Raw genomic sequence first — 12,893 nt, forward strand, 5'->3', positions numbered from 1 at the left:
TGTACACTTGTGTTCCCCATGTACTTTTTGTATTGATTTGTTGTTAATAACAAAACAACTATAAAACTTGTCCAGCTATGGCAATGGCAACAAAAGGCTTAACAAGATATACACAAAGCAAATGTTTTGATACATAATTATCAGCTAGATATGTGAATCGTAATAATCTAGCTAGTCAGCTCGTTAAATGGCCAAACATGACCTACAACTAATATTATGTGGGGCGGCAGGTAGCCTAGTGGTTAGAGCGTTGGGCCAGTAACCGAAAGGTTGCTAGATTGAATCCCCGAGCTGACAAGGTAAAAATCTGTCGTTCTGCCCCTGAACAAGACAGTTAACCAACCCACGGTTCCTAGGCCGTCATTGTAAATAAGAATTTGTTCTTAACTGACTTGCCTAGTTAAATAAAGGTAAAAATATGCAAGGTAGATGTCCATTTTTTCATTTCCTGGCTAGCTAGTCAGTTAACCCTATTGACTTACTATGGACTTACAATACCCATTCACTGAACCGTCTTCCAGCCAGGACAACAATGTCAATAGAGAAGAATATATACACAAAGCAACCATTTTACTTCATAACTATCAGCTAGCTGTGAAAATGTGAATCATGATAATGTAGCTAACCAGATAGTTTAACAGGCAAAAATGACAAACAAATATTATGCAAGATAGATGTCAATTCTTCATGGATAACTTGCTAACAATTTTTCATGGCTATCTGGCTGGCTAGCAAACAGTAGTAGTAGCTGGGCTTGCTATCTACGGTACATAGCCAGGTAAACATGCCAAAATTAACACAGCATGTATTTATTAACATATCAAGATAACATATTGCAGTCAGGCAACCATACTGTATGAGATGTGAATAGGCAGCATGTCATTCTGAAGTCAGTGTATTTTCTCTCAAATAATGTCCGCCATTGAATTCAATACATTTTTGCATCCATTTTTTTGTGGTTGCGTCATATTTCTTTGCTTAACTTCCATTGAAGCTTGCATCGATACATTCTTCAAAATATGTTCAAACGGAGTACGCATTCGAGAAGTGCTCTCCGTGCTCCGTTTCGCATATTTTGATTTGGACTCATACTCCAGCCTCCCTGCTCCAATTTGCATGCTCGGAGCATGAGCAGTTCGAGTCTTCCAATAATCATTGACTTATCAGTTGTTAGTTTAATATTACATTTTACAATTAAGGTATAGACACATATAACGCCTCAAAGTAGCATGGATTTTGAGAAACACCCATTGTGCTTTCAAGACAACTGGGAACTCTAAAAAAACTAGGTCAAATCATGACGTCAGTGATCTTCAGGTCGAAAGTCGGAGCTCTAGAAAGTTTCCGACTTGGAATTAAAATAAAATAAAATGTTATTCTTCACATGCTTCGTAAACAATAGGTGTATACTAACAGTGAAATGCTTCCTTACGAGCCCTTCCCAACAATGCAGCAAAAGAAAATATAGAAATAATAGAAAAGTAAAACACTTATTAATAAAAGTAATAGATATATAATGAGTAACATTAACTTGGCTATATAGAAGGGGTGCCAGTACCGAGTCGATGTGCAGGGGTACGTCCGATGTCCACCAGATGTCCACTCGCTTTTCAACTAGTTAAAAATGAGCTAGTTGGAGTCTGTGTGTGTACTTCCATTTGTACCACCACATGGTAAAGCAAAGCAAGAGTTGAAAATATTGAACACATGCGGTACACAGAACGCACCGCAGCCGAGTGCGGCATCCCCAACATTGCGTTGCTGACTGCTCCATTGACAACGAATGACCTCTGCCAGAAAGCAAAGAGTTTGATGCATCAGGTGCAGAGGAGGCTGGTGGGAGGAGCTATAGGAAGACAGGCTCATTGTAATGGCTGGAATGCAATTAATGGAACGGTATCAAACACATAAAACATATGGAAACCACACGTTTGACTCCATTCCATTAATTCCATTCCAGCCATTACAATGAGCCAGTCCTCCTATAGCTCCTCCCACCAGCCTCCACTGATCTGGTGGACATGCATCTTGTGGACATACCAAGCCCAACTACAATAATGGATGTTACTGTTTAATTAGGGAGCCACAAAGATGAAGTAGCCTAAACAAATGTAATCTCGGAATTCACGTTGTTTGCTAATAATGCAGCCACAGAATTTAAAGAAGCTAAAACAAATGATTTTGTATTAATATTTTGCATTGTTAAAAGTTGAGAGATACTGTTTCATTCACGCAAAGTAATGAGAATGGATGTGTGAGTATGCCCAATGCCTCCAGGATAAATTATGGTAAAGTTGGCCTCATGTATAGGCCCTTGGACAAATCAATAAAATCAAAGACATCCAAAATCCATCAGATTAAGAGTTTTAATGAAGCCAGCAAGGCAAATAATTAATCTCAGTGATTGACAGTATACAGGTATTATTGCATGTTGACTAACCAATTGCAGTGAAATGAGATTAAATCTAGTCATGATCAATTTCATATATTTCATTCAGCTAAAGTAGATTGGCTTGATAGCAGAATTGACTTTGTTGGTTGGCTAGAAAGCAAAACTTTACACATCGTTAACTTTTGGGAAAACTGGTCCAGCTAGCTATTGTTAGTTCAAATAAAGCAAAATAATGTACTAATATGAAAGTTCAATTGTGAACTATAAAGTATAAACCCACCAGAGCTTAATTTATGAAGGTCCCAGGCGGAGGGTTCTCGCTTGAACGTGGACGAGCATCTGGAAAGCCCATGCACTTTGAAACCGACGCCCACAGTGACGTAAAGCACCGCCCCCGAGCGAAATGACCTGGAAAGAATGTGTCCCTTCTCACCCCCGCTCCACCCACCACCTACGCCCTCTGGTTACACAAGGAGAGGATTTTATTAATGCGTTCGTTTAGGAACCGGCTTCCACCCTGGCGTGAGCCAGGTGACAAATCGTCTCAAAACAAAAGTGACGTAGTAATGAGTAGGATTCTGTGTTTTCACATGCAGAAGTGATTGCTTTTGATAAAAAATACTTTATCTGAATTCCCAATGAAAATTATTTGGAAAATTCGAACATATACTTGTATTTAACGGAAAATAGATGCATGTTTCTGAACTACACATCATGCTGCCGTGTTTACAACATGACCGAGCGGTGCAGATTACTTTTTCTATTTGAGATTATTAGAATGGCGCTCCACCCTCACTACTTTTACCCGTTCATGTCATGGACCATAGCCCGGTGCACTTAATCGAACACCCTCAAGATTGACGGGCTCTATCTCTGCAAAATTCGTGACAACCTCGATGGTTTATTCCGACAATTGTCAAGAATTGTGATTTCGCCAGACAGGTAGGCTACAGAGATCACGAACATGGGTATCAATTTATATTGTAGAAAATTGCTTTCCAAATCCGAATTACGTTTGACTTCAAAGACCGTAAACGACTGAGGAATGTGTGTTCATTTGGGTGTGTTTTCCTCAATTATTACTACAAACTATAGTGGTGGTGGAAAAACGGCACAATAGTCATGCATGAGTTTAATTAAAGATACCATAATAGAAAATACCTAGAAAAGTGAAAGTAACCCAGTAAAATACGATTTCAGTTCAAGTCTAAAAGTATTTGGTTTTAAATATACTTAAAAACCTTTTTTTCAATTTTCAGCTAAAATGACATACCCAAATCTAACTGCCTGTAGCTCAAGCCTTGAATCAAGGATATGCATATTCTTGGTACCGGATATGCATATTCTTGGTACCATTTGAAAGGAAACACTTAATTAAGTTTGTGAAAATGTGAAAGGAATGTAGGCGAATATAACACAATAGAGCTGGTAAAAGATAATACGAAAAAAAAAACCGTTCTTTTGTATTTCTTTTATACGGTCATCTTTGAAATGCAAGAGAAATGCCAAAATGTATTATTCTAATCCAGGTGCAATTTAGATTTTGGCCACTAGATAGCAGCAGTGTATGTGCAACGTTTTAGACTGATTCAATGAACCATTGCATTTCTGTTCAATTAATTTATCAAGACTGCCCAAATGTGCCTAATTTGTTTATTAATAACTTTTCATGTTCAAAATTGTGCACTCTCCTCAAACAATTGCATGGTATTATTTCACTGTAATAGCTACTGTAAATTGGACAGTACAGTTAGATTAACAAGAATTTAAGCTTTCTGCCAATATCAGATGTCTATGTCCTGGGGAATTTTCTTGTTACTTACAACCTCATGCTAATCGCATTAGCTTACGTTAGCTTAACTGTCCCGTGGACGGGACACCGATCCCAAAGAAGTTTTACGTATAAAAAAATCAAATTGCTAAAATATACTTTAGTATCAAAAGTAAAAGTATAAATAACTTCAAATTCTTTATATTAAGCAAAACACACAACCATTTTTTTTTTTTTTACGGATAGCCAAGCACTCAAAAACTCAGACATCTTTACAAATGAAACATTTGTGTTTAGCGGACGCCAGATCAGAAGCAGTAGGGATGACAAGGGATGTTCTCTTGAAAGTGTGTGAATTTAACAATTTTTCTGTCTCGCTAAGCATTCAACATGTAATGACTACTTTTGGGTGTCAGGGAAAATGTATGGAGTAAAAAGTACATTATTTTCTTGAGGAATGTAGTGAAGTAAAACTAAAAGTTGTCAAGTAGTAAAGTACAGATACCCCCCAAAACGACTTAAGTAGTACTTAAGTACTTTACACCACTGCCTATAGTGTTTAAACCTATTCGTATTAGAGAAGTAGGCTAAACAGAAATTGTAGTATCAGCTAAATAAAGCATGTAGTGTAGTATAGAAATGTACCCTCCCCACGTCCCTGTAATACCAGCCTGGCAGGTAAACCTGGCTTTTCAATAGCCTTTTCTAAATATTATAAATGTAAATATGACAGGGCATATCTTTCAAAAATATCTATAAGGTTAGGTAGGCAATGTTTAGCCTACTACAAGTCTATAGTGTTAGGCAAATATTAGAAATGTATAAAGACGTGTACTTAAATAGTATAGAATAATTTAACGTACTTAAATCCCAACTTTGACCTAAAGGCTTCATCCTCCCAATTTAAATCAGTTTATATTTATGTGCATTAGTTAGGCTACAGGTTAGTTTAATGATAAAACATGGTTGCCCTGTGGACACTATGAGATCCTGATTGTGTATTTTGTTTTTCTTCTAGGTTACACAAAATAGCTAGGACCATGCCTTTATTTCATCCAATACTTCTGTTGGTTCTGGTAAGCTTCCAAGCCTGCTCCTTTACACAGAGCCAGGAGGCTGCCTCCAACATGGCCCCACCAGAGGCCACAGAGTATAACAGAACTGTCTATGCAGCCTGCAAAATGAGACCCAGCACCAAACTAGGCGAAGGTCTACCTAACGTGTATGGACAGGTGCTGTTCAAGCAGGAATACCCTGAGGGAAGCCTCAAAGTCCTCTTTCTTCTCCATGGTTTCCCAAGTCACAGTGATCATCAGCCAAAAGCCATCCACATCCACCAGTACGGGGATTTCAGCGAGGGCTGCGATTCCACAGGCGGCCATTACAACCCTTACAGGGTCCCCCATCCCAGCCACCCGGGGGACTTTGGGAACTTTGTGGCCCACCAGGGGAGGGTTCACAAGTTGACTGAATCAAAGGCCACTCTGTTCGGGCGGCTGTCGGTGCTTGGGCGGGCAGTGGTGGTCCATGAGAAGGCAGACGACCTAGGGCAAGGCGGGGATACGGGGAGCCTGCTACATGGTAATGCTGGGCGGAGGCTGGCGTGCTGCACCATCGGGATGAGCAGTCCCAAACTGTGGGATAAGCACCATCATCGACAGCAGAGAAGAAGGGGATGGGAATCGTAGTTTATTCTTCTCTTTTCTTTCTGCGCTCACCACCTTTCATCGCAGGACAACTTAAGTTCATTGCTTTAATTCTATCCAGACCTAAATTACAAAAATGTTTCCTTCTCTTTTAAAGTCATGTTTATCTTTTATTTTAAGGGATAGGACAAGTTTACCATAGCTGATAGCAATTCATGTATCTTGTATTAAACTTTGAAAGACCTTTTATTGAAATTCCAAGTGTGCTTCGTTAATAATTTCTGAGAAATGTCTTTCCATTACATTTCATTGTACTTTTACCGGTATATCAAAATAGATATTTCAAATGAATACTCTTATACTAGCTAGAAGATACCGATCAACGCAATCATGTTTACATTAAGACACCGTGGTGATGGCGCAAGATATGGGTCGGAAAACATACCTCAATCCAGGGATGGGATATGCCATTGTACTCCAAATGTTACCTTTATCCATACTGCTCGATTGAGAAGATTGAAATAGTGCTAGTTTTTCCAGGAAAACCGCCCTTTTTGTTCTCACGCTAGCATTAGCCACATTAGCAATTACAGAATGGCATGTTGTGTTGAACAACAAAGCAGCTGATTGGCTGACACTACCATTTCAAAATTGCTGCATTGGCTAATGAAAACTAGCAGTATTTCAATCATTTCGATGAAGCAATTTAACCCAGGATTCAACAAAAAAGACAATATAGGCCTGGGGTTTCAAGCTTTGGTTGATTTCAAATTTAGTTCCAGTTTGTTGACAAGTTAATAATTGATACGTTGGATTCAACCAAAAATCAAAGTTAAAGAATATAGGACAGATGGAACTTTCCAAGCAGTAGATACATCTTTTTCAAATGTTTATATTTGGTTGTGTTGACAACCAAACACAATATCACTTTTATAATACAGTAAATAGCCAAATAAATTGTTGACAAATTGTTGGATTCATGTCGTCAACTCAACCAACAATCCACCAGTGGCACTGATGGAACTATCCATGCAGAGATACTAGCCAAGCAGTGTGCTTTTTGATGGTTGAAAGTAGTGATAACACATTGGAAATTCAACAAACTTCTGGCTGTCTTTTTGAGTGGGCGAATAATAGGTTGTAATCTCATTGATCAATGCCTAAACCAAATATTACCTGATTGTCCACGTTGAAATGATGTGGTGTGCCCAGTGGGAAGGGAATATGCCCAAAATGGCATGGTACAGTATATTGCACCTAGGTAAATCAATTTAAATTCTATCACTTTTTTTGACAGCACCCCTCTTTATTGGAATGAAACCTTCCATACATATTTGCCCAATGTAAAAGTGCTCCAAAGTGACTTTTTGTACCTGAATGCTAAAACATTCAAGAGATAAAGGTCCTCAAAGTTGATCCATTTGGCATACCCCACCATACCATGAGACATCCAGGTCTTCATCACTGGAAAAGATAAATGGTTGAGATTGACATAATTTAAAAGCTTACAAACAGGGTTGTCAAACAATTTTATAATATAAAAGTATTTTTTTAAATAAAAATTGTCCCTTTTTAACCATTAACGTCAATTATCTAAAAAAGCATGAACACCGATTTTTTTCACGTTGTAGCTTAGACCCTATTTTACATTTACAGCAGACACTCTTATCCAGAGCTACTTACAGTAGTGAACGCATACATTTTAATTTTTTCTCCGTACTGGTCCCCCGTGGGAAACGAACCCACAACCCTGGCGTTGCAAACACCATGCTCTACCAACTGAGCCACACGGGACCATGCCTGCCATTAGTTGAGACACAACATGCTCTTGAATACAGGTTGATATAGATACTTTTGTACCCATTTCCTCCAGCATCTTCACAAGGCCCTTTGCTATTGTTCTGGGATTGATTTGCACTTTTCGCACCAAAGTACATTCATCTCTAGGAGACAGAACGCGTCTCCTTCCTGAGTGGTATGACGGCTGCGTGGTCCCGTGGTGTTTATACTTGCTTACTATTGTTTGTACAGATGAATGTGGTACCTTCAGGAGTTTGGAAAGAGCTCCCAAGGATGAACCAGACTTGTGGAGGTCTACCATTTTCTTATGAGATTTTGGCACTGAGTTTGAAGGTAGGCCTTGAAATACATCCACAGGTATGCCTCCAATTGCCTCAAATGATGTCAACTAGCCTATTTTTATTTCTGATAGGCTAAAGCCATGACATAATATCCGGAATTTTCAAAGCTGTTGAAAGGCACAGTCAACTTACTGTATGTAAACTTCTGACCCACTGGAATTGTGATACAGTGATGATTAAATGGAGCTGTAAACAATTGTTGGAAACATGACTTGTGTCATGCACAAAGTAGATGTCCTAACCAACTTGCCAAAACTATAGTTAAAGACCTGATTGGTGGAGTGCTGCAGAGATGGTTGTCCTTCTGTAAGGTTCTCCCATCTCCACAGAAGAACTCTGGAGCTCTGTCAGAGTGACCATCAGGTTCTTGGTCACCTCCCTGACCAAGGCCCTTCTCCCCCGATTGCTCAGTTGGCTGAGCTGCCAGCTCTAGGAAGAGTCTTGGTGATTCCAATCTTCTTCCATTTAAGAATGATGAAGGCCATTGTGTTCTTGGGGACCCTTAATGCTGCAGAAATGTTTTGGTACCCTTCCCCAGATCTGTGCCTCAACACAATCCTGTCTGGGACAATTCCGTCGAGCTCATGGCTTGGTTTTTGCTCTGACATGCGCTGTCAACTGTGGAACCTTATACAGACAGGTGTATGCCTTTCCAAATCAAGTCCAATCAATTTACCACAGATGGACTCCAATCATGTTTGAGATGTTTCTACAACTTGAGCAATGGAAACAGGATGCACCTGAGCTTAATTGAGTCTCATAGCAAAAGGTCTGAATACTTATGTAAATAAAGTATATATATATATATATATATATAAAAAAAAAAAAGTTTATACATTTTATTTATTTATATATTTTTTCTTTTAAGCTTTGTCACTATGGGGTAGTGTGTGTCGATTTTGTATTTATTTAATCCACTTTAGAATGAGGCTGTAATGTAACAAAATGTGGAAAGAGTGAAGTCTGAATACCTTCCGAATGCACGGTACATATAAAGTGTGTCAAATTTGATGGAGTTGGAGACGTGTGGCCACGCAGTCATGGGTGAACAGGGAGTATAGGAGGCTGAGCACACCCCCTTGTGGGGCCTTCGGTGTTGAGGATCAGCGTGGCGGAGGTGTTGTTGCCTACCTTCACTTGGGGTCAGCCTGTCAGGAAGTCCAGGACCCAGTTGCACAGGGAGGGTTTCAGACCCAGGACCCTGAGCTTAGAGGGCACTATGGTATTGAAGGCTGAGCTGTTGTCGATGAACAGCATTCTTATATAGGTATTTCTCTTGTCCAGTTGGGGTAGGGCAGTGTGCAGTGCCATAGCAATTGCGTCGTCCATGGATCTGTTGGGGCGGTATGTGAATTGTAGTGGGTCTAAGTTGTCAGCTAATGTGGAGGTGATATGGTCCTTAACTAGCTTCTCAAAGCACTTCATGATGACAGTAGTGAGTGCTACAGAGCGATAGTCATTTAGTCATCTTCACTTTCTTGGGTACAGGAACAATGTTGGACATCTTGAAGCAAGTGGGGACAACAGACTGGGATATGAATAGATTGAATACCGGTATGTCGGTAAACACTCCAGCCATCTGGTCTGCACAGGCTCTGAGGACAGGGCTTGGGATGCAAGGCTGCCGGCCCAGATGGCAAGTGTTAACACACTTAAATGAAATAACACCTATCCTGTATTCAAGAGCTATTGTCTGAACACTAAAACCTCAGATGATGTGAAATCCTTTTTACTGGTTTTAGATAATTGACATTAGTTTTAAAAATGAATTTCTTTATTAAGTTGTTTTGCACTCCAATAAATAAGAAAATAAGTTGACAACACTGTTTGTAAGCTTTTAAATTATTTCAAACTCAGCTTTTTATCTTTTCCAGTGATGAAGACATGAATGTCTCATGGTATGGTGGGGTATGCAAAATAGGTCAACTTTGAGCACCTTTATCTCCTGATTGTTTTGGCCTTCAGGTCCAAAAAGTCACTTTCTGACCACTTCTTCCAAGGGCAAACATGTATGGAAAGTTTTGTTTAAATGAAAAGGGATGCTGTCAAAAAGTGATTGAATTCAAATGGATTTACCTGCAACTCATTACATGTTTCAATACTCTTAAAGCCCAATGCAGTCAAAATGCAATTTTACCTGTTTTCTTTATATCGCATTGTACAACAGCTGATGAAATGAACACTGTAAAAGTGTGAAAACATTTGATCAGTGTTATTTCCTGATATAATGTATTTTCAACCAGCAACTACACAGGACCTTATAAATCAGCAGGTTTGCATGGGCGGGAGTTTCGGCTTTCCATGGTGATGTCACCATGCTGTAAATTGGTTAATAGACCAAAGCGTTACAAACATCACTGCCAATAACAGCTAGATTTCAGTTTTCCCCTCCCCACTCACACCACTCCCAGACAGTCCTAGCAAAATGCTTGCTTGAGAAATCATTTTTTGCAACAAAAAAAATCATTATTTTGACATTTTAATGGAAATCTATTATAGTAAGGTAATTGTTTTCCAGAAATAATTTGATAAAACTACTGCATTGGGCCTTTAAATAACTATTCCTCTCCCCTCCAACAACTGATGGAAAGAGCTGTGTGGGTGCAATCCATAAGATTTCAGAGTGACACTATTAGAAATGTTATCAATAGAACTCGGAGGTGCATTGAAAAAGAGTGCTGGTACTCACTTTAATTTGCGTTAACTAGACAAGGTTTGCATTTTAGAGATGGTATTCTATAAGAGTTGCCAGTACTCAAGCAGTAGAACATATAAGCTAGTAGGTTCTCTGTATTGGTCAGTCCAGGCCAGCTTCAACCACTGAATAGAAGGGTTCAATTCCACGTTAGAGCAACAGTAGCAGAGTAATATCGCTTTCAGAAATGTTGGGAGCTTGGAATCACCAGTAAGCAGTACGACATCTTACAGAATGCACCCCCAGGAGTATCGAAACCCATTCTATTAGTGTCAATCTAGGCATGGTTTTGGCTGAAGTAGCTGTCATTCTTCACTGTTTTCCCATCCTGGTCTGAACATTCAGCATTTGAGTGACTAATGTTCAAGGGAAGGATTTCTGACTCCTTATTCGTTAAGCACTCGACCCTCACATCTTCTGAATGTTCTGCCTTGTGGTGTGATTGGTTATTCTCCCCGTGGGTGGGACTTGTTTGAATAGGAGAGCTGCAGGTTGAGGATGGAAGATTAGTGTCTTCTGTCATAGAGCCCTCTGCCATGTCAATCTCCTCAGACCCCACCCTTAAGATGTCGTCATCTGACCAACTCGCCTCTCTCTGGGTGGGTTTTTTGTCCTTTAGAGGCTCTGATAGGTGGCATATGTCTTACAGGGCAGGAGATGTCCAAGTCTGGCCCTGAGGAAGGGGATGGAGTCCCGCCTACAGTCTCGTCTAATTGGTACCTTGGAAGCACCGTGACCTCATTTGCACTTTGTGATTGGTCGACAGTCTGACATTCATCCAGGTTTATTGTCTCTGCTTGAGAACAGTCAGTGACTTCCTCAGCAGTTTTGCATGTCTAGTTTTGCTTGGATGTATCCAGGCTGGCTGGTGACACTGGCTCCTTGGTGCTCATCTCTGTATCCCCCGTCACACTGGGTAACAAGCCCACATCTTGGGACGGGGGGGGATCTGCCTGTCATTGGCTACCTTGTCATCCTCTGCTCTACGGTCAAAAGAATTGAGAATGTTATGGTATAATTGAAATGTAGCAGCATTAGTAACATTGATTTCAACACCCAGAACCAAATTGGCAGCAATGAGAATGGTGTAGTCATCTGCTGTAATACAAATTAACGATATAATACATAAGAGCAAGTGAAAGATACATTCCTCTATAGAATGCGTGAGAATTGGAATGTAAGCTATTTAATAAAGTTGCTATTTATACAGTTAGCCCCACAAAATTACATAGAACGTAGAATATTTACCTATGTAATTATCTAATTTACCTATGGTAGACTGCACAGTGGAAGGTACTTCCTGCTCAGTAGGGGGTACTTTGTGGTCAGTGGGAGGTACTTCCTGCTCATGGGGGGTTACTTCGTGCTCAGTAGGGGGTACTTCATGATCAGTAGGGGGTACTTCCTGTTCATTGGATGGTACTTCCTTCTCCTCAGAGCTTGTCACAGTGGAGCTAGGCTGCAGAGTTTCATTCAGGATGATGGCATCTCTCCCTCCTATCACAAAACAAGCCAAATAATATTACAAGCACTATTTTGTTTCCCCTTTTTTGTGATATCCAAATTGGTAGTTACAGTCTTGTCCCGTTGCTGCAACTCTCGCACAGCAGAGGCGAAGGTCGAGAGCCATGCGTCCTCCGAAGCACGACCCCGCCAAGCCGCACTGCTTCTTGACACACTGCTTGCTTAACACGGAAGCCAGCCGCACCAATGTGTCGGAGGAAACACCGTACTCCTGGCGACCATGTCAGCGTGCACAGGAGTCAATGGGACAAGGACATACCGGCCGGCCAAACCCTCCCCTAACCCGGACGACGTGCACCTCCCCTAACCCGGCCAATTGTGCACCGTCTCACAGGTCTCCCGGTCACTAGCACCGCGATGCAGTGCCTTAAGACCACTGCGCCACTTGGGAGGGCCAGATTACACTTTTGATATAAATTACACTTTTGATATAATAATGTCCTAATGCCTGTACAGTGTTAACAAAACCATGATACATCAATTGTCACACATTTCTACTAGATCACGTCATGACAACTGTATTGACAAAAACATACTCCCAACCTACCCTGCACATAAAAGCCAAGATCTTTACTTATAATGAATTTACAATACAAAGAACTGGCATGCATTTAATAGATTATTTTGACAACCAAGGCATCTCAGTGTTATGTGTGACTGGGCAGAGCATCCCTTATTTTTGGATACATAATACTGTAGAAGGGACAGGGTAAATATAGGGTGT

At 40.3% G+C, this 12,893-nt stretch overlaps 2 protein-coding genes across 8 annotated transcripts in view; one reads left to right on the forward strand and one right to left on the reverse strand.

Annotated features, from left to right (window-relative positions):
* Positions 1–3,239: 3,239 nt before the first annotated feature.
* Positions 3,240–6,059, forward strand: sod3 (superoxide dismutase 3). The gene is made up of 2 exons (NM_001140762.2): positions 3,240–3,334; positions 5,182–6,059. Exon 2 carries the CDS (start codon positions 5,204–5,206, stop codon positions 5,849–5,851), a length of 648 nt encoding a protein of 215 aa, NP_001134234.1. The 5' UTR covers positions 3,240–3,334; positions 5,182–5,203; the 3' UTR covers positions 5,852–6,059.
* A 3,647-nt stretch (positions 6,060–9,706) lies between these two features.
* Positions 9,707–12,893, reverse strand: part of LOC106602718 (coiled-coil domain-containing protein 149) — a 43,971-nt gene continuing 40,784 nt past the window's right edge. For 4 of the 7 annotated variants that reach the window (XM_045716794.1, XM_045716792.1, XM_045716793.1 and 1 more), the window contains 2 exons: positions 11,915–12,142; positions 9,707–11,623 (listed from right to left, as the gene is read on the reverse strand). In XM_045716794.1, the coding sequence (XP_045572750.1) occupies positions 11,553–11,623; positions 11,915–12,142 (299 nt within the window). In that variant the 3' untranslated portion in view covers positions 9,707–11,552. Of the gene's footprint in view, positions 11,629–11,893; positions 12,143–12,893 lie in introns of all 7 variants that reach the window. The other 3 variants (XM_014195527.2, XM_045716795.1, XM_014195526.2) reach the window with 2 other exon arrangements.

Source organism: Salmo salar, chromosome ssa04 (assembly GCF_905237065.1).
Source record: "Salmo salar chromosome ssa04, Ssal_v3.1, whole genome shotgun sequence".
Lineage (NCBI taxonomy): Eukaryota > Metazoa > Chordata > Actinopteri > Salmoniformes > Salmonidae > Salmo > Salmo salar.